Source organism: Natrix helvetica, assembly GCF_964273705.1.
Source record: "Natrix helvetica genome assembly, chromosome: 1".
In the NCBI taxonomy this organism is placed as follows: domain Eukaryota; kingdom Metazoa; phylum Chordata; class Lepidosauria; order Squamata; family Natricidae; genus Natrix; species Natrix helvetica.
Genome location: NC_138548.1, coordinates 251,331,814 through 251,355,593, shown reverse-complemented (window position 1 = coordinate 251,355,593; position 23,780 = coordinate 251,331,814). Strand labels below are relative to the sequence as shown.

Here is a 23,780-nt window from a genome sequence, read left to right as displayed (position 1 = left end):
ACATTGGTCTTTCCTCCTCTTTATGCCTGTCCTTTCAATGTAAGTTTTGATACATCTTATAAATATGACTGCTAATTTTATAATTTTGGTTTAAGAAGCCCTAACTGACTAGAAGTTAACAATCAGATCCTGAAACACGGGAAGTTTATATAAGTGTGCATATACCCAAAAGAAAGAGTGTGTTTAACAGAAGTCTTAAAAGAGAAATCTGGCAGAGATTTAGGTCTATAACATGCTGCTGGAAGTGATGATAAAAATGAGCTGTCTATACCAGGGATGCCTTACTCCCAGTCCATGGACCGGCACCAGACCACAGCATGCCAGAAACCAGCAAGCGAAGCCTCATCCACAGGATGCAGGCAGCATGCAAAACCACGACCCCTCCCATCCACAGAAAAACCTTTCTCTATGGAATCGGTCCCTGGTGCCCAAAAGGTTGGGGGGCCACTGTTCTGTATTGTTTCTCCTCCCTTCGGGAACAACTCATTTTCCCTAGTCGGGATGGCTCATTTTCTTTTAATATTCAGAGGGACAGTGAAGGGGAAATCTGCTCTTTCACAGAACCTTCAGGGAATATTCCGATATTGTATACCAATCTAAATTTGTGTTGGCCTTGGATAAGATACAATTAAGTACATGAGATACCCTTCATTTCTCACTGGCCTCTAACACATGGGAAAAATAGAACTGACAATGTTTTTCTCTAAATAGATCATTTTCTGGGAAAATCCAACATTAGATGGCTGGAATCTGACCAACAAGGGTTACAGAGGTTCACACGTTTATCCTCATGACAGTTAAGTTCATGAAGTTGCAGCATTGGAGTAATTAATTTGAAAGTTTGAGAGATGCAGAGGAAGATGAGTCTTTTTTAAATAAAGTGCACAAATGAAATGTTTTTGAAATCAGAACAGAAAAGAAGCCAAGGGCCACAGGGGAAATTCTGCAGCCAGAATGCAAGAGCATCTGATTAAAAGATCCTGGCAGATAACGTAAAGAAATGTCTTTGATAAAGCAAGTGTTGGATTTAAGAAAATGTATTGCTGTTTCGTGTCAGAAAATTCTCCATGGTGTCAAAATGAAGATGTTTTCAGCTATAGGAATAAAAGAGATTCCATACAGAACGTGATGTTCCCAACATAAAACTCAGGACAGAGAGAAAAATGAAGTGCAGGGCAGCAGAGGGAGTTTGAGGACAGCTAAGGCTTCTAGGCAAATATGAGACTATTGGTTTAAAATTCTGTTTTCCTTCTATGAGAAAGACTTGTGCTGGATGGGCTGGCTGCCAACTGATTTAGCACAAATCAATTTGACTTTTATAAGTTTTACCATTTATTATGACCTTTCCTTAATATTAGGGAATAGGCTTTTCTTTTCCAAAGAGGCCTTTTAAATTTATTAAACCATTTTTTCTCCCACATCTAGAAAAGCTATGTCTCTAAGCAAAAAAGAATCTCTCATTGCTCTTCCCACTTCTTATGGATCTTTACCCTCTCCATTGCAATGGTTGTGGGAACCTCTGGAGATATTTTTCTTCTATGCACATTGTCAGTTTTGTATTATTCAAGGATATAGTTTGTGTGCTCCAAGTAAAATCAGCAGGCTTTGGAATGAATTGCATCACTAAATGGTCATCTTGAGAGCTTCAATTCAGGCACCAAAGGTAATCACAAGATTTCAAGAGGTGGCTTCCAGAATTTACTCAATTAGAAAACTTTTAATGTAGAAAACGGAATTTGCCTGGCATGGCTTACTTGCCTTTTTTTTTTTAAAGCAAAAGCAATTTTTTTATCCATTGCTTATTTTGGGGATTTTTTTAAAACATTCCAGTCTAGGAAATACCCCCAGACAGTGGTGGGTTGCAGGCGGTACGCTCTGGTACGGTGCTCCGGAGCCCCCCCCCCCCCCCGAGCTCCTTACTGGTCTTTTAAGTCTTTGGCGCTTCCATGCCTATGCGATGCTCCGCTGAGCAGCTGGAGCATCACGGAGGATCACAGAGGCTCACAGAGGCACTAAGACCGCTCCGAGTCCCTTCGAGGAGAGGGAGCGGCTTATAAATCTAATAAAATGAAATGAATAAGACGCATGCGCGCGCTGTGCCCATGTGCGCACATGCTTCAGGCTTCCATGTGGATGCCACCCGGCCCGTTCCAACCATTGGAATGGGATCTGGAACCCACCACTGCCCCCAAATACCCAATTGGCCCAACCTTGTTTAACTTCTAAACCCAAAGTCAGCCAGATTGTGTCACTTGATTAAATTGTAAATAGCAGAAGCCATTGTTGGAAGATCTTTTGATTACTCACAGATTCAAAGAAGGTTCTGCTTACTTTGGAAGAATCAGTCCTGTATTTTGTCTTCCAACAGCCATCCTGGACTCAGTGGTACTGGAGAACTTTAGTCCAATTTCCAATGTTTCCTCCTTAGGGGGGAAGACACCTGAAAGAAGTGGATTGCTTTGAATCTTTTCAGTCAGATTTATGGTACTGAGAAGCATTGATCACACTTCTCAATGATCATGGCAGGAATCCATCCTGGTTTCCTGGATCTCTCAGTGGCTTTCAGTACCATCAACCATGGATCCCTCTGGACCATCTTAGGGATTGGGATGGAAGAGGTTGTCCTCTGTTTTCAACGTTGGTTCCAGTCAGTGTTGGTATGGTGGGGAGGGGTCTGGCTCTAGACTCCTGGCCCCAGAATTCTGCTGTTTCCCAACTCCCATTAAACACCTACATGAAACATGCTGGGGATAAACTGTTGTGCACATCTGCTTCAGCCTACCCAAGTGGCACTATCAGGATTCTTTCCTGGGTTCTGGAGTCTGTGGATGGAGAAGGCCAAGAAAGGTTGTGTTTTAGAGACTCCCAATGTTGGGTTTTATTCCCCCACACCTTGGACTCTGGGTGGGATGGCATTCTCCCAAGACAGAGCTGCTGTGCAATTTTAGGGCTGTCTTGGACTCATGGTTCATATTTGAAAAAGAGATAACAGCTGTGGCTAGGAAGGCCTTTGACCAGATTAATCTCACATATTAAATGTGCCTATTCTTGGATTGTGAACTGCACTAATGTTCACTCCATCCTTTAGTAACCTCCTGGCTGGACTATTTCACTGAGCTCTTCATAGAGCTGCTCTTGAAGAGCAATCGGTAGCTGCAGCTGGTCCAGAATGCAGCAGTGTGTGCAATTTTGGACAAACTATGATATGTTCCTATAACACTCCTGTTCATGAGCTTTTCTGGCTCCCATCAGGCTTCTGCCTGTAATTCAAGGTCTGGTTATCACTTATAAAGCCTTACAAGGCACAGGACCAGACTAATAGTTACCATATCAAAAATGAATGTGAACTCTGTTGAGTTCTACGTGATTGGAGGTGATGTCTCCTCACTTTCTTTGGATCCCACTTCAAGGTTTCTCTTTATTTCCATCGTGTGTGTGTGTGTGTGTGTGTGTGTGTGTTCATTTACACATAATACAACCTGTGTATTCTCTGCCCCATTTTTATTACAATACCTTATAATAATTCAGAGCCGTGTTGGTGCAGTGGTTAGAATGCAGCATTGCCGCTAATTCAACTTACTGCCGACTGCCAGCAGCTCAGAAGTTGGAGTCTCAGCCTTCAAGATTGATTCAGCCTTCAATGCTTCCAAGATGGGTAAAATGAGGACCAAGGTTGTTTCCGGGCAAAATGCTGACTCTGTAAACCACTTAAAGAGAGCTGTAAAGCACTGTGATGTGGTACACAAGTCTAAGTGCTATTGCTATTGCTATTCTTCCTGGAATGGAGGAGAAATTTCTTGATATTGAGAACAATTAACCAACTGAACAGCTTACCTTCTACATTGTTGAAGGTATTCAAGAAAAGATTGGGCATTCATTTGTCCAGGAGAGTATAAGAATTCCTGCTTTAGGCAGGGGTTGAACAAGTCTCTTCCAGCCCTATAATTCTAAGATTCTATGATCCAATAATATGAACAATGTCACCTTGTGAGTGGATGGATGGATGGATGGATGGATGGATGGATGGATGGATGGATAGATAGATAGATAGATAGATAGATAGATGATAGATAGATAGATAGATAGATAGATAGATAGATAGATAGATAGATAGATAAATGTATTTATAAATGTAATTGGTTGTCTATCTTACCACAGGGTAACTATGATACAATACAATAATACAATAGTAGAGTTGGAAGGGACCTTGGAGGTCTTCTAGTCCAACCCCCTGCCTAGGCAGGAAACCCTATACCGTTTCAGGCAAATAGCTATCCAACATCTTCTTAAAGACTTCCAGTGTTGGGGCTTTCACAACTTCTGGAGGCAAGCTGTTCCACTGATTAATTGTTCTAACTGTCAGGAAGTTTCTCCTCAGTTCTAAGTTGCTTCTCTCCTTGATTAGTTTCCACCCATTGCTTCTTGTTCTACCCTCAGGTGCCTTGGAGAATAGTTTGACTCCCTCTTCTTTGTGGCAACCCCTGAGATATTGGAACAATGCTATCATGTCTCCCCTAGTCCTTCTTTCTCTTAAGCTAGACATACCCAGTTCCTGCAACCGTTCTTCATATGTTCACTGGTCTCTCAGCGAAGACAGACAAAGTCCTGACAATAGACTGGCAAAAGATTACATAGGGGATAGAAAAGATAAGCCCTTATTGGATGATATGAACAAGATCAGTGTTGGTCTTCGAGTAACTTGAAAATCAATAATCCATATTTACCTCTCCTTGTCGGCTTGTCTGCCCAGTTTCCATTTGTTTTGCAAACCACTCTCCTTGTAAACTGGTGCACAAAACCATAAAAACTGCCTTTCCTCTTTTTCTGTTACCATGGCTGTACCTGGTAAGCACAACAAGCCATGCATTTTAGCCTTCAAACCATCAATATTAAAGTAAGCAATTCCTAAAATATTTATATGCTGGCTAAATTGCAATCTCATCCTCATTTACTTGTGACATTTCTGAACATCATTGTCTTGGATTAGAATTGCCCTAGCAGTAAACCCTAGAAATCCTTAGGACTCCAAATTGTTTTTCCGCTCCTATGTATGGTGACAGGGCTTGTGGATGAATAACTGCTGGGAAAAGATTAGCTACTCTTACAAAGAAAGGATTAAGGAAGAAAGGCTTTGCCTGCAGGCCTGGTGCAGTTTCTATTACTAAATTATACATAGAAGACATTAAGAAAACATACATATCCACATAGCAGATATAATTCTGCCATCAGTTATATATACACACAAAAATGGCATTTCCTTCTATTTACATATGTGTGTACATTCTTAGGATTTATGTTAACAGAGTGCAAATTTCTCTGTGTTCATAAGATGGGGCTTTCCTTTCTTTACTTTGCTTCTGATCAGGAACATATACATCACCAAAATTACCAGGGTTGGCTAACAGGAGGGGGAATGTATCTATCCCATCACTGAAGTCCTCCCTTTATTACCTTTACCTTTATTTCGATTTTTATACCGCCCCCTCTCCCCAAAGGGACTCGGGGCGGTGTACAGTCAAATAAAACAGATAAAATGGAATACAAACATACAAACATAAAAACATAGAAGAGGAGGCAATACGACACTGTACAAAGTAAAGTAGATAAAAACAGTATATAAACAATCCTAAAAAATACCCAATTAAAATTACCCAGTTAAATATATATCTGCCAGGAGGTATAATAAGGTTACGAATGGTCCAGGCCGGCTAAACGGAACAGGTGAGTCTTCAGTTTTCGTCGAAAGGAGAGAAAGTCGGTGGTGGTTCTGATATCGGGGGGGAGGTCATTCCAGAGGGTTGGGCCCATTACAGAGAAGGCTCTACTCCTAGGTTACTCCCAATTATTTTAACTCTTGAATTAAGGCAAGACATATTAGTGTATTGTGTGACTCCAGTAACTGTGGTTTATGAATCACGGTTTATGGCCTAGCATCTTTTATAAGCCCAGCCTGTTGTGTTTCATTTAATAAGCGATAGTGAAACAAACTATGGTTTAGCATAATAAATAAACTCAATCATCGTGTCATGGACGGGATGAAACTTGGGTTGGAAATGAAGAACAGATGCACTCCAGATTCTGTGGGGAACTTCTTGTTTTCAGGGCTCAAAGGGAGAAAGGAAATGTGACTTTGAAATCAATCTATGGCAGCAGTAGCAGGAAAGAGGGTATTCAGAGCCAGACACCTATGGCACAAAAGTCAATCGGAGCTCTGGCTGATGTCCTCCAGGAAGAGGGTTTGGCTCTGGCAATCTTACTGGCAAGTAAGTCATGGGCTGCAAATGGAGGCCTCAAGCCACACAGGGGGCTGTTGCAAATCTGAAGAGCAAGCTGCCAGGGCACTTTGCCCTCCTGTGGAGCGAGCCGCCTGCCTCTCACTGCTGCCAGGCAAAAAGAAATACAAAACATCCCAACACATGGCTTATGTTTTCAGTGCAGCTGTGCTTGGCTTATGTTTGACAAGGGCCTCCCTTCCACGGAGACTGAGAAACCATAATTTTTTTCAATGAGTGTTTCTGATTAATGTTGGAAAGCATCTGTGGCTTTGTCAATTCCTTTTGTTGGTTTAATTTGAATACTAATAAAGGGAAGTGCCTTTTTATGTGATAGCAAGCAGCAATAAGCAACAAACTTTGCACTCACCCCTTGCTTTCTCATTTATTCTTAGTTACTCTGTTTTAAAACTAATCTACATCAGATTTCTAACACCTTTGTGAAGAAATCCTCCATGCTCAATCCAACACTCTTGCAAGGCAAGCCAGATTAGCAAAACTTTGAAGCAGCCTGGGAGGTGACCTCAACTCTTTTCCCACTGACCCTGACCCCACTGGCCTAGGACTGAGATATAATTCAGTTTGCAGCTGCCAGTTCTATTTCAAGGAAACCCCAATAGCTGAATTGAGGATTAGGCAGATTGCATCACACTTGAGTCAGAAGCACTAAGGCATTTCCAGGTTGAAAGGATTGACTGGTGACATCACTGTTGCCTGGGGGATGTCCAGTTGTGGGCTCCTTTCATGTTTCCAATAGGAACTGGAGAGAAAGATGGGAGCTTATCCCATCTCACAGCAGCACTTGGGTCTCGAACAAGGGCTTGCAACTTGTTAACCCCTAACCACATGAGCCACCGTGCATCCAATTAGGGTAAATTAGAAGAAAAATTGTATAAGGGTGGTTCAAATTCATACTTCAATCACAGGTCCAGATTACGTCCAGAAGGAAATTGGTGAACACAGTGGTGGGATCCTACTGGTTCGGACCAGTTCAGTTGAACCGGTAGTGGTTTGGCAGCCTGGGTTGCTGGAACTGGCAGCGACCCAGGCCTGCCACATCCCCAAACAGGGTTTCCCATTCAGCACCATCGGCGGCACCATCTTGTTTTTCAGTTCTGTGCATGTGCAGAACAATTTTAAATGCACTGCACATGCATGGGCATCAAGCGTGCATGCACAAAGTGTGCACACGAGTGACCCAGCCGTAGTGCTAGCTGGAACTCACCCCTGGGTAGACAGAAGATGACTCAGAAAAACCAAGCTGATGTCCACAGTGGAATGAAGAGCCAGCATGTAAACCAACTCTTCAATGATAGCAACAGCACTTAGACTTATATACCACTTCACAGTGCTTTTACAGTCCTGTCCAAGTGGTTTACAGAGTCAGCCTATTGCCCCCAACATTCTGGGTCCTCATTTTACCGACCTCGGAAGGATAGAAGGCTGAGTCAACCTTGAGCCTGGTGAGATTCAAACTGCCAAATTGCATGCAGCCAGCAGTCAGCAGAAGTAGCCTGCAGTACTGCACTTTAACCATTACACCACTGTGGCTCTTAATAATAGTAATAATAATATAACAATCCCTCTCCAGACAAAGAGAGGGCTTGAGATAGCCCGCAGTGGTCTCTGGTGGGTTCAGAGCTTTGGAAGAAAAGGGAAAGCCATCTTGCTCAAACCATAGTTGGTGGCTTTGAAAGGACACTAGAAGTATATGTTTGCATGCTTCTAATCTCATTTGGGAATTGCTTGTTAGCAGTTTTTTCAGTCACCAGGAATTTTTGGACTAACATGTTTTACAGCAGCAGATGAATTTTCTTCAACCCTTAGTGAAATAATTTTTAAATGCAAATTTAAGGTCTTAAAAAACTACTTTGGAATATGCAACAAAAGGGTGATTAAACTTTGATTTTAGAAAGTTACAAAGGGACTAAGGGTCCCTTTCGAGTAAGATTTTGGAATTAATGATAAAGAATCCTTCCTGTGGTAAAAAGTGTTGTTTTGTTTTTAAAAATACAATAAGTTAATATTTTAATAATTGAACACTAGAGGGAACTAAAGATAATAATTCAAGGAAAAGTACACATAAAACTCATCTTACAATTAGAAAATGAAGCAAAATATTTGAATACTGGACAAACTGAAGGACATTTTTGAATATTGGATCAGAAGTAACTTTTTATAGTATCAAATATCTACAAGTATCTAAAACATACTATGGAAAGATAACAGGTTCTACTTGGCAAGATTGGGATTGAGTTGAAAGTGGCTGTAAAAGGAGAGGTTACAAGAATGACATGGAAAAAAGATGTTATATTGGACATAAAAAAAATCCAGTTGTGGTCTTAATTAAAAGAGATATATAAATAAAGCAAGAGAGTGATTGGATAATTTTCTTAAATTGGATTTAAAGAGAGGCTTATTGAAGTTTCAAAGAGTCTTGTGAGAAGGGACAAAAAAGGAAAACAATGGGGGAAAAGCCCTTAAGTTCTACAACATTACTTGCATGGACTAATAGCAATAGCGCTTAGACTTATATACTACTTCACAGTGCTTTACAGCCCTCTCTAGTGGTTTACACAGTCAGCATATTGCCCCCAACAGTCTGGGTTTTCATTTAACTGACCTCAGAAGGATGAAAGGCTGAGTCAAACTTAAACCTGGTGAGATTCGCTGCCAAATTGCAGCCAGCCAGCAGAAATAGACTGCAGCAGTGACGTGCGGTGAGGTTTATGGCTGGTGAGCCTGGTGACGTCATCAGGAAGGCGGGGAATGGGACCATGTGTGCAGGAGGCTGAGGTAGCCTCAGCCTCCTGCACACGTGGTCCCGTTCTCCACCTTCCTGAGTCAACATGAAGGGGACCGCGGAGCGCGAGCCGCGATCCCCTTCAGGAAGGCAGGGAATCGGACCATGTGTGCCTTTTCCCTTTTCCCTTTTTTTTCTTTTCATGATGAGAGCGGTGAGGCTCTGCCTCCCCTGCCTCCCCTGACCGCACATCCCTGGACTGCAGTGCTGCACTCTAACCACTGTGCCACCTCGGCTCAGTGGTGATTAAGCATTAAGATTGCTAGAAGTAAAAAGAATATAAATGTGGTTTATTTGATCAAGGTTAAAATAGAGAAGTTGATAATGGGCTGACACTAGGACTGAAATGATAATGTGTTTGTAAATTTAATTGTAAATATGAGCTGGAATATGGAAAGAAGAGATCATTTGTTGTAATTGAAGAGAAAGCTCTAAATTGCTAAAAATTGTTAATATTTGTGATTAAAGTGGGAAGTCACTTTTGATGTTCTTTTTTCTTTACTATATTCTTATTTTCTTTTCTATTTTTTCCTGTTTTCCTTCTTTTAGTAGCTTGTTTCTTTTTATTCTATTTTAGGGTATCACAGCTATTTCTAATTACAATCTTTAATCAAATGTCTACAAAAAAGAATCTTGACTCGCAGGTCCAAACAGAATGAAAGATATTTTTTTTAAAAGAATATAACAAAGAGGAAAAAAATTGGGTACTTACAAAGCAGAGGAATGATAAAAAGCATGAAACAACAAATCAGCACACTGAGACAATACAAGCCTCTTCAATTAATCAGATAAAGAGAAAGCAAAGAGGACAACAATTGTTTGTCCACATTTGTTTATTTATTTATTGATAAGGAGAAGGATAACTTCTTAAATGAGTCAACAACCCAGTGAGAAAGACTTACTTTGAAGAAGATCCACTTTTCATTTTGTGAGTATAGGAAATGAGATCTAAGAGCTCCTCTCATTAATTCTGGAATTTCTAGAACAAGGTATCACAGCAGTTTCCAATACATACCCAACCTTTGCTAATATCTAAAAGCTAAGTGGGATTGGATTTGGGTAGGGTGTGAATGGAAATCCATGAAGAAATCTCATAAATAGACTTGGAAGCTGAAAACAATTCTGGAAAAAGCAACAGAGAGACACTTCTGTATTGTTGACAAACAAATCTCATGCAAGTAGTAAATGCCCCAATCAAGGAGCTACTAATTCAGACAAACAAGCTAACAGTAAACAGCCTAATCAAGGAACTACTAGTACCATAATGACAAACCTATGGCACGTGTGCATGCCCTCTCTGTGGGCATGCACGCAGTTGCCTGCTGGTCTTTGCAGGCGCCAGAGTGCCAGAAAACTGCCTGAAAATTGCCTTAAAAACAGTAAAAAAAGGGCCAAAAACAGCCCAGAAAAAATGGCCTAAGAATAACCCCAAAAACTGCCTGAAAATGGCCTGAAAAACAGCCAAAAAACAGGCATGCACACGTTCCGGTTTGGGCACTCGGTGCCGAAAAGATTCGCCACCACTGTACTAGCATACAAATTGAGTCCCCCTCCCTTCTAGCGCTGATGTGTTGCCAAGTTTGGTTGTCTCCAAGAAAACAACCAAGCTCAGAGAGAAAACAACCACCTCAGAGACCTACCAAACAACGTGGATGTGTCTACTAGGACTTGGGATGATTTTAAATCAAGTTAAGGAAGGGTGGACTGAAAAAGATTTGGAAAAAACTGCAGCACTTCAGGGTAATGTAATGGCTAAAATATTGGAGTAGGAGTGAGGATAGCAAGGTCTAATTCCACCATGAGCTATAAAAAGTCACTGGTGACTTTGAACCAATCATTCACTGTCAGCTTAATTGACTTCATATAGTTGCAGTGGGGAAAAATTGGCAAGGGAGTGCTACAGAATGGTCTGAGTTACAAACCTAACAATTAAGTCAGATTATTTGCAGCATTAGGAGAAATAGCTAAATATTAAGGACCTTTTATGGCAATTCTTGTGACAAAAGTATATCAAGCGGCAAATAGTAATATTATTTTAGTAAAAAGTTGATATAGAAACCCAGTTTGTATTGGAAGTACATTTTAGATTAGAGCTTCATGTCTTTGCTATTCCTTCAAAATGAAAGTGGTTGGCTTAAGTGTGTGATTAAAAAAAAAAAAGGCACAATGTACTGTATAATTTTGCCCAGCAGGAATATTTTTAATATACCACTGTTGAAAGATGCTGCTTTCCATGTGGTTCTGCTCTTATTGCATTATTATTCTTAGGGGAAAGTTGGAGAGCAGGCCACAAATTCCTCGTGATTGGCTTGAATAGGGAATGTTGACAGGTGCAGCATTTTATCCATTCTCCCTTTTTTCCTCACCTGAATTTTTTCTAATCCAGTGCCCTCAAGTTATAGAGTCACATTGGACTGTGTAGTTCCTATTTTCTCCATCCCACTCTTAACTGACAAATGAAAACAATGGGTTTATAATCCAATTATGGAAACCACCATAACCAGGAAGGCAGCCTTAATATTTTTTACTTTAGATCAGTGAGTTGGTTTCACAAAATAGAACAAAGCACCTGTTCTGTCCCGTGATTCCAATGAATATGCAGACACAGGCTTGGCTGTCTGCCATGACTAATTACATAGACAAAGCCACCCCTTGGCTAGGAGCTTAAAGAAACCAAGATTAAACTTACGAAATGCTTTCTCAACTGTTGGTAAAAATGGACTGTTGTTTCCTGCAAAGATTCCCCTCCCGTCACTCCACCTATAAACTCTTTGGGAGGGGCCACAACCTTAGCCAGCTGTCCTTCCTTCCTTCCATGACGTCTTCTCCACAGCTGTTCCTTTCTCCTATCAACTCTACGCATACGCACATCAGGGACAACCTCCCTTTGTTCCTCCTCACTGATCCCTGACTCAGATGCCACCTGGTGGCCAACAGGCCTTTCTAGTTCCTGCTCTGACTCCAAACACCCTCCAGAGTCTTCCTCATCCTCCAGAGCAGTCCCATAATGGCCTGAGCTGTCAGAGTCCACCAACAGCTCAGCTGGCCGCTGCTGGGCGACAACAGCACTGGTAGTTATTAAGGAAAGCGCTACAGTAATGGCCAAAATTGTGGAAATCTTTTGGAAAAAGTATATTTTTGAGATTTGATGGCTAATAACGCCACTTTTTTGGGGGGGGGGGTGTATTTCAAGATAATCATATTCCACTGCTGGAATGGCCTGGGAATAGCCCAGACCTTAACCCAATTGAAAATCTTTGGAGCCAACTAAATAAATTTGTTAGTCAGAAGTGAGCCAGCAAAAAAACTCAGTTAATAGAAGCAATCATTCAATTTTGGTTTCACATAACAGCTGCAGAACTAAAAGACTTGGTTCACTGCCCTGGAAGATGTTGTAAGGTCGTAATTTATGCTAAAGGTTACCCAACTAAGTATTAACTGACATGGTGATAATTTTTGTATATCTTGTTTTACTTTTCCTCTTTATAACTGCTATTCTAATAGAAAATCCTTCATAAAGATTCTTGCATTACTTCTTGATTAAATTATCTTTCCGTTGATATATGAGTTCATGGTACTACTAAAAAAAAAGTGGCGTTATTAGCTAGATTTAGAAAATACACTTTTCCCAAAAGGTTTCCACAATTTTGGCCATTACTATAGTCCTGCATTCCCATTAATCCTAGTTTCTTGCCTCCTGTTATATACATATATTGTAATAATATATATTCTCTTTTCTTGGAATTGTGAGCAGCTTCTGCTTTTGAATGTTTGAAATGACAACATAATAATAGAATGGTAGGGGTAAAAACAAGAAACCATGGTTTATACCTTTGGTTTAAGTGCAGCAATGGGACACTGAGAAAAAAAGAAACTCTGTATGGTCTTGGTTTAATTTGTTTTCAAATATGGATTTAAATACTTTATTTAAATATATTATTTTTGGTAGACAAATGATTATTATTTTGCATCATTTATGGCATGGGTCAGATGAGTTATTTTTTTCTTCTGCCTCTTTGTTAATTTTGTTGGTTTTTTTTCAATTTCTTTCAAATTTTTATACTGGAATTTTTAAGTACTGTGTTTGGTTATTATTATTGTTATTGTTTAAATGAAGCTATAGATAGTGAAAGTGAAAATGACAGATTGAGATAGAAAGAGAGGCAGAGGCAAGACAGAGAGGCAGAGACATGTGAAATGCTAGCTGGAACTAGATTGAAGGTCAGAGGTTTGCCCACAAGAATTCTGCTTACAGTGGATATTTCCACTCACTATTAATTTATAACATTGGATGGAGACAGAACATCATGTGGCAATCTAAACCCTATCTTTATTAATGATGGATTGTCACACTGTTGTTGTGTGGCTTTATAAAATGCTGTGTTGGTGTTTCAAACCTTTAAAAACATAATATATATGTTTCCTAAAATTATATGTAAAGTACAAAACTTCACAAAACAAGTGAACTGGACATATGTTCAGAGCAGCAACTAAGCTTGCAGAAAAGGATGGTCAGAAAAGGATTTTTCAAAGTGAGGAGATGGTATTTGTCAAGTTGACAAATTGTTTCTGATGGTGTTTTTGCAGTAATAGAACACTCTCCAAATTAACCTGAAAGAATATATGGTTGAAACTATTAAAATTTGCACTATGTTGTAGTCTTAAAAAGAATTCTTATAAAATGATGTATTATTAGCCTATGTCACTGGAAAAATTGGCTAGAGTGTATAAAGAGCCTTCAAATTTATGCTGGAAATGTAATAAAAGGAAGACACGTTTTATCATACTGAGTGAATGTGTAAAAGTGCTACAAAATGTTGGGCTCAGTCTGCATAAAATAATAAGATAGAAGATGATAGAAGATAGAAGATAGATAGAAGGTAGAAGATAGAAGATAGAAGATAGGTAGAAGGTAGAAGGTAGAAGGTTGAAGGTAGATGATAAATGATGAGGGAGAGGGAGAAGGAGGGACAGAGGGACAGATGGGGGGAGGGAGAGAGAGAGAGAGGGAGAGAGAGAGAGGGAGGAGGAGAGGGAGAGGGAGGGAGGAGCTGTTTTTGCCCCAATAGGAAATAGAAGACTCCAACTACGGATTCTGTTTTCATGGGGTGGAAGCAAGTGGATATAATTACAAACATTCCAGAATAATCTTCCAGAAGGGGCCATTCTTAGATCAGCAGTTACAATTTCTTTTCCAGGGGGGGGGGAGTTTTATTTTAGTAACTGTATAATAGCCAATTATTCACCATCTGCTTTAACTGTCTTAGCTCTTCTTCATTAGTTTGTTGCACCATCACTGACAAACACAGGTTTGTTTAATGTGTCTTATATGTAGGCCATGAATTATGCAGCCTTTTTGCATAATTTGCTGCAAAACACAATTGCCAGAAAGGAGAGTCAGGGGCATGAGTGTATAACAGGTCTTTCTTTTGTCAAGCAAAGGGCTGGGTTCAGCAAGATTTGGCTGGAGAAATTCAATGGAGAAAGCAATTGTGTTTGGAAAACTTGCAAAAGGAAACCAGGCCACCAAAGAACACAGTAGCTGGACACCAGCCAGAACATAGAACAACGCAAAGAAGTAGTGCATAATGGGAAGATGTAGAGAGACCTGGCCCATAGAATTGTCAAGAGTCGGACATGACTGAATGGATAACATTCTTAGACTTATATACCTCTTTACACTGCTTTACAGCCCTCACTAATCAGTTTTACAAAGACAGCCTCTTGCCCCCAACAATCCGGGTCCTCATTTTATCCATCTCGGAAGGAGGGAAGGCTGAGTCAACCTTGAGCCTGGTGAGATTTGAACTGCCAAATTGCAGTCAGCAGAAGTAGCTTGCAATACTGCATTCTAACCACCGTGCCACCACTGTTAGCGTTCTAAATACCATGTATGAAATAAATCATTGTCCAAGGCAGAATCTTCCTTAAAGTTCCCATTTATTCATAACAGGCATGTTAGCACGGCTATGGAATTCCAACTCTGATCTGCATCCTGGAATTCCACCCAGTTGAAAGTTCATGATCTATCCCCACACCCACAAATCCATCACATGTTCCAATCATCATCTTCCACGCTGGCATCTACACCCCTCTGCTTCCGGTCAGGTGTCGAGGTGCGGAGACAAAAGATGACCTTGGCTTCTATAAAAGAATGATAACAATATATTCCACAATCCTACTCCTTTCTATTCCCCCCTCCCAACTACTACACTAATGAAACAGCATAGAAAATTATAAGAAAGTGTGGCAGGCCAAAGATCCTAAAAAGAACATAACTACAGGCCTGACAACCACGTCGTCATCATCACCCATTTTTATGGCACTAGTTCTCTGCTGCTGTCCAGTGTTTAATTTCTTGCTAGAATTGAAGCAAGGAATAAAAAAATTACCTGGACTAGAATGATTGAATAACACTTTGTGGTCCTTTTCTGACTGTTGAAATGCTTTTCACTCATCCTTGAACCAGCAATGAATTATAGAGCAAAAGTATTTCTCCTGCTTCTATAGCCTCACTCCCTTGCCTCTGAGAGTCACTTGACTTCCTTGCAAGGTTAATGGGGAACAAACTCTTGCAGATTCAATGCACCTGGAAGCTGTCCATGGATAGTATGGGAATGAAGGGGGAAATACTGCACTAGTAGAAGTAAGGATGACTTGTGGTTGTCTCACTCATAATATAATAAAGAAATTAGCGCAAGAGTTTAAGAATAGGGCAGAAGAAAAATGTTTCCAGGCTTTGGGTAGGAGAGTTCTTCAAGAGCATTTTGATTTACATATTAAATACTTGATCCCAAATAAAAGCATCTGTTAAAAGGAAGTCAATTATCAGGATTGTTGACTTGTGGAAAATGGGCTGGGGCTTGCCAAGTCATATGTCATAAAGTCACAAGGAATAATGTTTAGCCACAAATCAACTAACCGTCCTCAACGCTGTAATTTTGCAGAGAGTTATGCTGTGGAATGTTCTAGGATGGTCATATTTTAATTTTCCGATGCTTCCATTTCAGTGCTGAAAAAAAAGTGAGATAATTGTCATATATTTCTCTCAAGCTATCTTCTCCCTTGCTGTACAAAGCATTAAATTTGTTGTGGACTGTCACTAATAGAACTAATAGTATATTTCAGTACTTTAGAGAGTGGGCGAACTTTCTGCCCCCTGGAGAAAATAAATGCTGCAACTTTATCCAAATTATACTTAAGTGTACATATTCTGATATGCTTATAAAAGGTTTGAGGATTTGTAATGCTTCCAGCCTGGCTCCTCTTTTGATCCTTTCCCCTGGCTGGAGGCTAAAACATATGAGGAATGGTTGCAGGAATTGGGTATGTCTAGTCTAGTAAAAAGAAGGACAAGGGGTAACATGATAACAGTGTTCCAATATCTCAGGATGGTATTCACTTACCTTCCCTACTGGTTCACAAATGTGAGCGCATGTGCACAGCCTTCTGCGCATGCACTTTTGGGGAAAAAGGGGCCTAAATGGGATGTCATATAGTCGGGGCGGTGTAGGTGGAGCCACCCGAGATTTGGGTGAACCAGTCTGAACTGGTAGAATACCACCTCTGGGGCTGCCCCAAAGAAAACAGGGTCAATCTATTTTCCAAAGCACCCGAAAGCAGAAGAAGCAACAGATAAAAACTAATCAAGGATGGAACCAACCTAGAACTCAAGAGAAATTTCCTGACAGTGAGAATAATTAACCAGTGGAATGGCTTGCCTCCAAAGGTTGTGAGTACTCTATCTCTGGAAGTTTTTAAGAAGAGATTGGATGGTTATTTGACCTGAATGGTACAGGGTTTCCTGTTTGTGCAGGGGGTTGGCATAGAAGACCTCCAAGGTCCCTTCCGTTATTCTGTTATGCTTCTTCTACATAAATAAGCATTTGAACAACAATCAGTACCCCAAAAATACTTTGCTTAATGATGGCTTCAAATGCCCATCTTGCTATCCAATACACATGTAAGCATTTGGAATATTCATTCTAAAAGTATGTGCCATGTTGTAGAAATTAGAGGCTGCCTCTCGTTCAGAGGTCCTTCTGTGAAAAATAAAGTCAGTGACTGGAGTACCTTCGTATAATTTCTTTCAAGAGTTTTGAGAAACAGTATTTTGATGATTCCTTCCTAAATTACTATTTTTCTAATGAAGATGTGAGACATCTGAATACCTCTTGGTCTGTGCTGGAGGAGGAAAAACATATCTATGCTTCAGCATGTATGTTTTTAGTCATCTTTGCCATTTATGATTTTGTTGATGAAATTGCAGCCATAATCTATGTTGTGCTGAATACATTCAGTTGATTTATAACTGCGTGTTTAGACATTCCAAGCATATTTATTGTGTTAGCTTTGGCCAAAACAACCAGAGGATGCCCTGAATCTAATATCTGTTTAATCACCCATGTGCATTTTCTCCTTTGTCCCAGGAACCTCAAGGACCTCCAGTGGGAGACTCCGGAGATTTGGAGATCCAACAAGTCCAAGTAAGCTGCCTGGATAGGGTTAGACTAAAGAAATAGACTCCCTGATGATTGTTGCATAGAGACAACCCTTAAGGATCCTTCTCAGTAATCTTTAGGAGTGTAAAGTAATGCCGTGAAATAGCTTCCATGGAGATAACAGATAATGGAAAGAAAAGGCAGCCTATATTCCACATCAGAAGAGTATTGGGTTGTTTTTAGAAGTTATAGCCAAAACAATAAGCCTTACTTACTCTAGTCTGCAGTATATTTATTGCAACAGGAATTCTTGTACAGAATAATCCTTTTGGCAAAAAGTTGGACTCCTAATTGCTTTGTTATGTTTATTTTCTGAAAAAAATATTATTATTAAGAATTTTAAATTGCAATATTAAAAAAAACTAATTTGACTAAACCTAATGGTAGATAGTGGAAAAAGAATAAAAAGTGCAGAAAAAAGAAATGCTAGCACTAATGATGTTACCTAATTTGGATAATAAAATGCCTGCGACAAAACAGAGAGCATCAAGGATCCCTCAAAAAAGAAATTATAGTGAAGAAAAAGAAAAGAATGTTTAAAGACTTCCAGCTTTCATCACAGCAAGAATAACATATTACAGGTTGTCTTTGACTTACAACCACAACAGAGACCAACATTTCTGTTGCTAAGTGAGACATTTGCTAAGTGACTTTTGCTCCTTTTTACGACCTTTCTTGCCACAATTGTTAAATAAATCATTGCAGTTGATAAGTTAGAAACCCGGTTGTTAAGTGAATGTGGCTTTCTCATCGATTTTGTTTGTCAGAAAGTTTCAAAATGGGATGCCATGACCTTGGGACACAGCAAAGGTCATAAGTATGAAACAGTTGCCAAGCATCTGAACTTTGATCAGATGAATTAAATATATCTATATCATCTATCTATCTATCATCTATCTATCTATCTATCTATCTATCTATCTATCTATCTATCTATCATCTATCTATCTATCTATCTATCTATCTATCTATCTATCTATCTATATATATATATATATATATATATATATATATATATATATATATATATATGATATATATCTGATATATCTGAGAGGCTTAGATTGCCAGACTACAGCGAGGGGGGCTCCTTTTTTCAGTTATGAAATTCTTCAATTAACTTGACTTTATCATGGCTGAGCTAATTCAAGGGAATGCCTTGAGGATACACGAATAGCACTAGCATAGAACTTAGATTTATATACCACTGCATAGTGGTTAACAGCACCCTCTAAGTGGTTTACAATGTCAGCATATTGCCCCACAATCTGGGCCCTCATTTTACCGACCTCAGAAGGATAAAAGGCTCAGTCAACTTTGAGCTGGTCAGAATCGAACTTCTGGCAGTGAGCAGAGTCAGCCTGCAATGCTGCATTCAAACCACTGTGCCACCATGGCTCCAGAATAGGATGAAATCATGTACTCTGCCTAGATCAAAACCACTTGACTTTGTGCAATTCTAAGCCCCAGCAACTCATTGAACCTGGTCATAGAGAGATGCTAAGAGTTGTACTTCTGTGGGCCATGGTATTCCTCCTCTCTCAAGCTTTGGCATTCTCATAGGACAGGGATGTCGAACTCAAGGCCCGTCAGCTGGATTCTGCCTGCAGGGTGCTTAAATCTGGCCTGGCTTGGAAATTCGAAAGGACCGACCTGCGGTGTCTCTGGCAGCCAAAATGGGCCATGTGCGCCCCCCTCCCCCGTGCCCCATTTTGGCTGGCAGGATGCTGCAGTCCCATCAACCACCCCCCCAAGCTGGCCTGCAGAGGAGAATTACAATGCTGATCTGGCCCTTGAAGAAATCCAGTTAGACATCCCTGTCATAGGACAAGTGAAATGCTGATGAAAGAACACTTGTAATAATAGTTTCCCCTGAAAATCATTTTTTTTCATAAAAGATGTAGCCATTCTCAGCTGTCTTCAAGGAAGAGAAACTGAGACAGTTTGCACAAACCTAAGAGAATTTGTGTGTGGAGCAGTGACGTGCGATGAGGTTTATGGCTGGTGAGGCTGGTGACGTCATCAGGAAGGCGGGGAATGGGACCACGTGTGCTGGAGGCTGAGGCTGCCTCAGCCTCCAGCACACGTGATCCCATTCCCCACCTTCCTGAGCGTGCTCTGCCGGCTCGCGCTCCGCAGTCCTCGAAAGCGACTGCGGAACAACAAGAACCTTCCTGCCTCTGCTGGACTTTGTGCGCTCCTCGCGACTGCATATTGCAGTCATGAGGAGCGCGCGAAATCCAGCAGAGGCAGGAAGGTTCTCGTTGTTCCCCAGTCGCTTTTGTGGCTTCATTATCCAGGAGCGGCAACAACATTTCTGCCTCCGCAGCTCCCGGGCGCGGCTGGATGGATGTATATAATAATAATATAATAATAATAATAATAATAATAATAATAATAATAATAATAATAATAATAATAATATATATATATATATATATATATATATATATATATATATATATATATATATATATATATATATATATATATATATATATATATATAGTATATAATATTATATATTATTATTTCATGAAGAGAGGTGAGGCTCTGCCTCCCCTGCCTCCCCTGACCGCACGTCCCTAGTGTGGAGCTGTACCCACTTTTGACTCATCGATTGATGGGCTAGTTCAATAAATAGTCCACTACAATTCTCACTTGTTTACTTCGTTTGCTCAGTGTGTTTTGAAGCATGCCATGTCTTTGTGAAAGAGGTTGCCTGGCACAGATGGCGCATCACGTCACTCAGTAATATGCCCCATGTATACTCACTGCCTGCGCCTCTTGGATGGATTGAAACTGCAGGTGGCTCTTTGAGCTCTGAAAGTAACATTCCAAAAATGGCTGACTTTGTCAGCATAGAGCTAAGGCACAAAGAGCTCAGCATAGGCCTGCTTAAGAAGTTGACTGCCAGGCTGCTGCTTCTGTAATATGGCATCATAAGAAGGAAACAAAGAATGACTTGTGCCAGGGACAGATTGCCACCCCTTTTGAATGTATTTGTCCTTTCCAAAGGCCCTTTTGCATTTCACATTCTAAAGGACCATAACTTATTTGATAGAATGCTATTCTTCAGCTAGAGGCTGGACTGATGGCAACGCAGGTGTCCGGTTTCTTATTTGAGAAAAGGTTCAAAAGAGAACAGCATAAAGACCTGTATCATATCATCCTTTTCAAGATCAGCCGTAATTCTGACTATGATTTTAGGGAACCCAATGCTTTGTTTTTAGTGGAAGTTACGGACACACCATCACCACTAGTTGAGCATTTTTTATAATAACTTTTACAAAAATAAGACATTGAGGAGCAATTTTAACATCATCCTTCTGTAACTTTTTTTTAAATTAATGCAAATGAGAAAGGTTCTTGTTACTATAAATATAAAACAACACAATCGACAGTGTTTGCTTGTGTATTAACTTATTTATGTTTTTAATTTATACCATTTTTAACTTTTATGATTGTAAGCCACCCAGAGTTATCCTGAGGTAAAATGGACGGCCAATAAATTTTATAAACAAACAAACAAATAGGTAGTTTAGTGAGGTTTTCCTATTAGGGGAGAAGAGGGTTGTGAAAAATGCAACGTGCGTTTCCCACACCTAACAACTAAAAATGTTGTGAGTCTATTCAAATTGTTAGCATACCTCTTTCTCTCATATAACTCTGCTTGAATGGAAAAAGAAGTAGACAAAACTGTTTCACAGATAATGCCACAAATCTGTTTTCCCTTAGACATCTCTATACATCTCTGTGAACACTTCTTAAGTAGGGTCATATGCTCCACAGTGAATTGAAAAACATTTCAATTTTGAAAGACCAGTCCTAATTTTTTTGTTCTGACCAGATGATTTTTTAAAAACAGCATTCAGACCTTGCTGGAAGGGATTTTATTTTAGAAAATAAATGGTTATTTACTTTCCTCCCTTGCTGCAATATGAAACCATTAAAAGAGAGGCTTTATGTTGGAACCAACTACAATGTAGCCATTTGCTTAGAGTGTGTCAGCAGGCTTGCGTCCCCATTTCTGCACTGTCAGCATCTGGCCACTGACCAATCATGGCTTGTTTTGAGGCTTCCTGGATGTAGAGTACATAACTTGTGTTCTAGTAAAACCACAGAGCTATTAACAATAAATCATATACTTTTGCTGACAGCAGGCAAACTTCAGTTGGAGATGTTTGTCCTTTTGATGCATCTGTTATTTCTGTCACATTTTGTTCTTAGTTCACCTTAGAATCCAGATGTTGAATGAAGACTTCATTCAATGCTTCCAAGATGGGTAAAATGAGGACCAAGATTGTTTCCAGGCAAAATGCTGACTCTGTAAACCACTTAAAGAGAGCTGTAAAGCACTGTGACGTGGTACACAAGTCTAAGTGCTATTGCTATTGCTATTCTTCCTGGAATGGAGGAGAAATTTCTTGTTATTGAGAACAATTAACCAACTGAACAGCTTACCTTCTACATTGTTGAAGGTATTCAAGAAAAGATTGGGCATTCATTTGTCCAGGAGAGTATAAGAATTCCTGCTTTAGGCAGGGGTTGAACAAGTCTCTTCCAGCCCTATAATTCTAAGATTCTATGATCCAATAATATGTACAATGTCACCTTGTGAGTGGATGGATGGATGGATGGATGGATGGATGGATGGATAGATAGATAGATAGATAGATAGATAGATAGATAGATAGATAGATAGATAAATGTATTTATAAATGTAATTGGTTGTCTATCTTACCACAGGGTAACTATGATACAATACAATAATACAATAGTAGAGTTGGAAGGGACCTTGGAGGTCTTCTAGTCCAACCCCCTGCCTAGGCAGGAAACCCTATACCATTGGACATGCTCAAGTTGAACTGCATGTGTGCCAGCCCACTGCTTGCGCACGTTGAGCTGCCTATATACCAGTGGTGGGTTCCGGATCCCATTCCAACCAGTACGGTTGGAACGGGCCTGGTGTCATCCACATGGGTGTGCACAGAACGTGCATGCATCTTACTGCCTCCGCGAGCCTCCTCGAACCTCTGCGATGCTCCAGCTGCTCAGCGGAGCGCAGGTGCTGTACATGCCATGCAGAAGTGCCGAAGACTTAAAAGACTGGTAAGGAGCTCAGGCAGGTGGGTGGGCCTTCCAGAGCACCATACCAGAACGGTATCCAGTGCTCCGGGCAGGCTCCAGTACACCCATACCGAGGTGTACCACCTGCAACCGACCACTGCTGTGTACGTGTTCACCAGCTCACTACTCACACGCCCCAGTTCCCCTCTCCCTCCCACTTGCTGGGCCGCCAAGCCAGAAAGGTTGAGGACTGCTGCCTTATCATCCATATTTCCTTTCCCATTAAAACATATCTCAGAATCAGAAGAAATGTTTTACCCTTTCCTTTCCTCTGAATTTCTGCTTTTTTATGTTTATAGATAAATGGGATGAAAATTTGTATGGTATTTTGCCCAGCAATTCATATCCATGGATACATTCATGGGTTTTACAAAAATCATCCCATGTTAGAAAATGTGTGCCCTATAATATACCAAATACAGGTAGTCCTCAACTTACAACAGTTTGTTTAGTGTCTGATCAAATTTACAACAGCATTGAAAAAAGTGACTTATGACAGTTTTTCACAGTTACCTTTCCAGCACTCCATGATCATGTGATCAAAATTCATGCACTGCTCAACGGACTCATGTTTGTGATGGTTGCAGTGTCCAAGGATCATGTGATCACCTTTTGTGATCTTCTGACAAGCAAAGTCAATGGGGAAGCCAGATTCACTTAACAACCAGGTTACTAATTTAACAACTGTGGTGATTCACTTAACAAGCATGGCAAGAAGGGTCATAAAATGGGAGGAAATTCACTTAACAACTGTCTCAGCAATTTTGGGCTCAATTGTGTTTGTAAGTCGAGGATCACCTGCAAAGAAGAGCAACCAGTACATGTTGTCTATCAGATCCCTTTTGCAGAGTATTGTTTCATATTTTTCCAAACCAAAAGCAAAAATTCCTTTTAAAAATAGTTTGAAAATCTTTGCTACATGTATGATTCTATTTAATGTTTAGCGCAAGGTGAAATTTAATAGGGCTATACGGAACTTGGTTTCAGTGAAACTTCAGTCATAGTATCCCATCGATGCATACTTCCAAATTGTAACAGAGACTCTTTTGATGCAGTAAATGGAATCAGATGGTT

General features: G+C 40.2%; 1 protein-coding gene across 2 annotated transcripts in view; it reads left to right on the top strand.

Annotated features, from left to right (window-relative positions):
* Positions 1-23,780, top strand: part of SEPTIN9 (septin 9) — a 302,626-nt gene that overhangs the window by 37,769 nt on the left and 241,077 nt on the right. The window contains exon 2 of one of the 2 annotated variants that reach the window (XM_081937930.1): positions 17,502-17,561. In XM_081937930.1, the coding sequence (XP_081794056.1) occupies positions 17,502-17,561 (60 nt within the window). The remainder of the gene's footprint in view (positions 1-17,501; positions 17,562-23,780) is intronic. The other variant, XM_081937932.1, reaches the window with a different exon arrangement.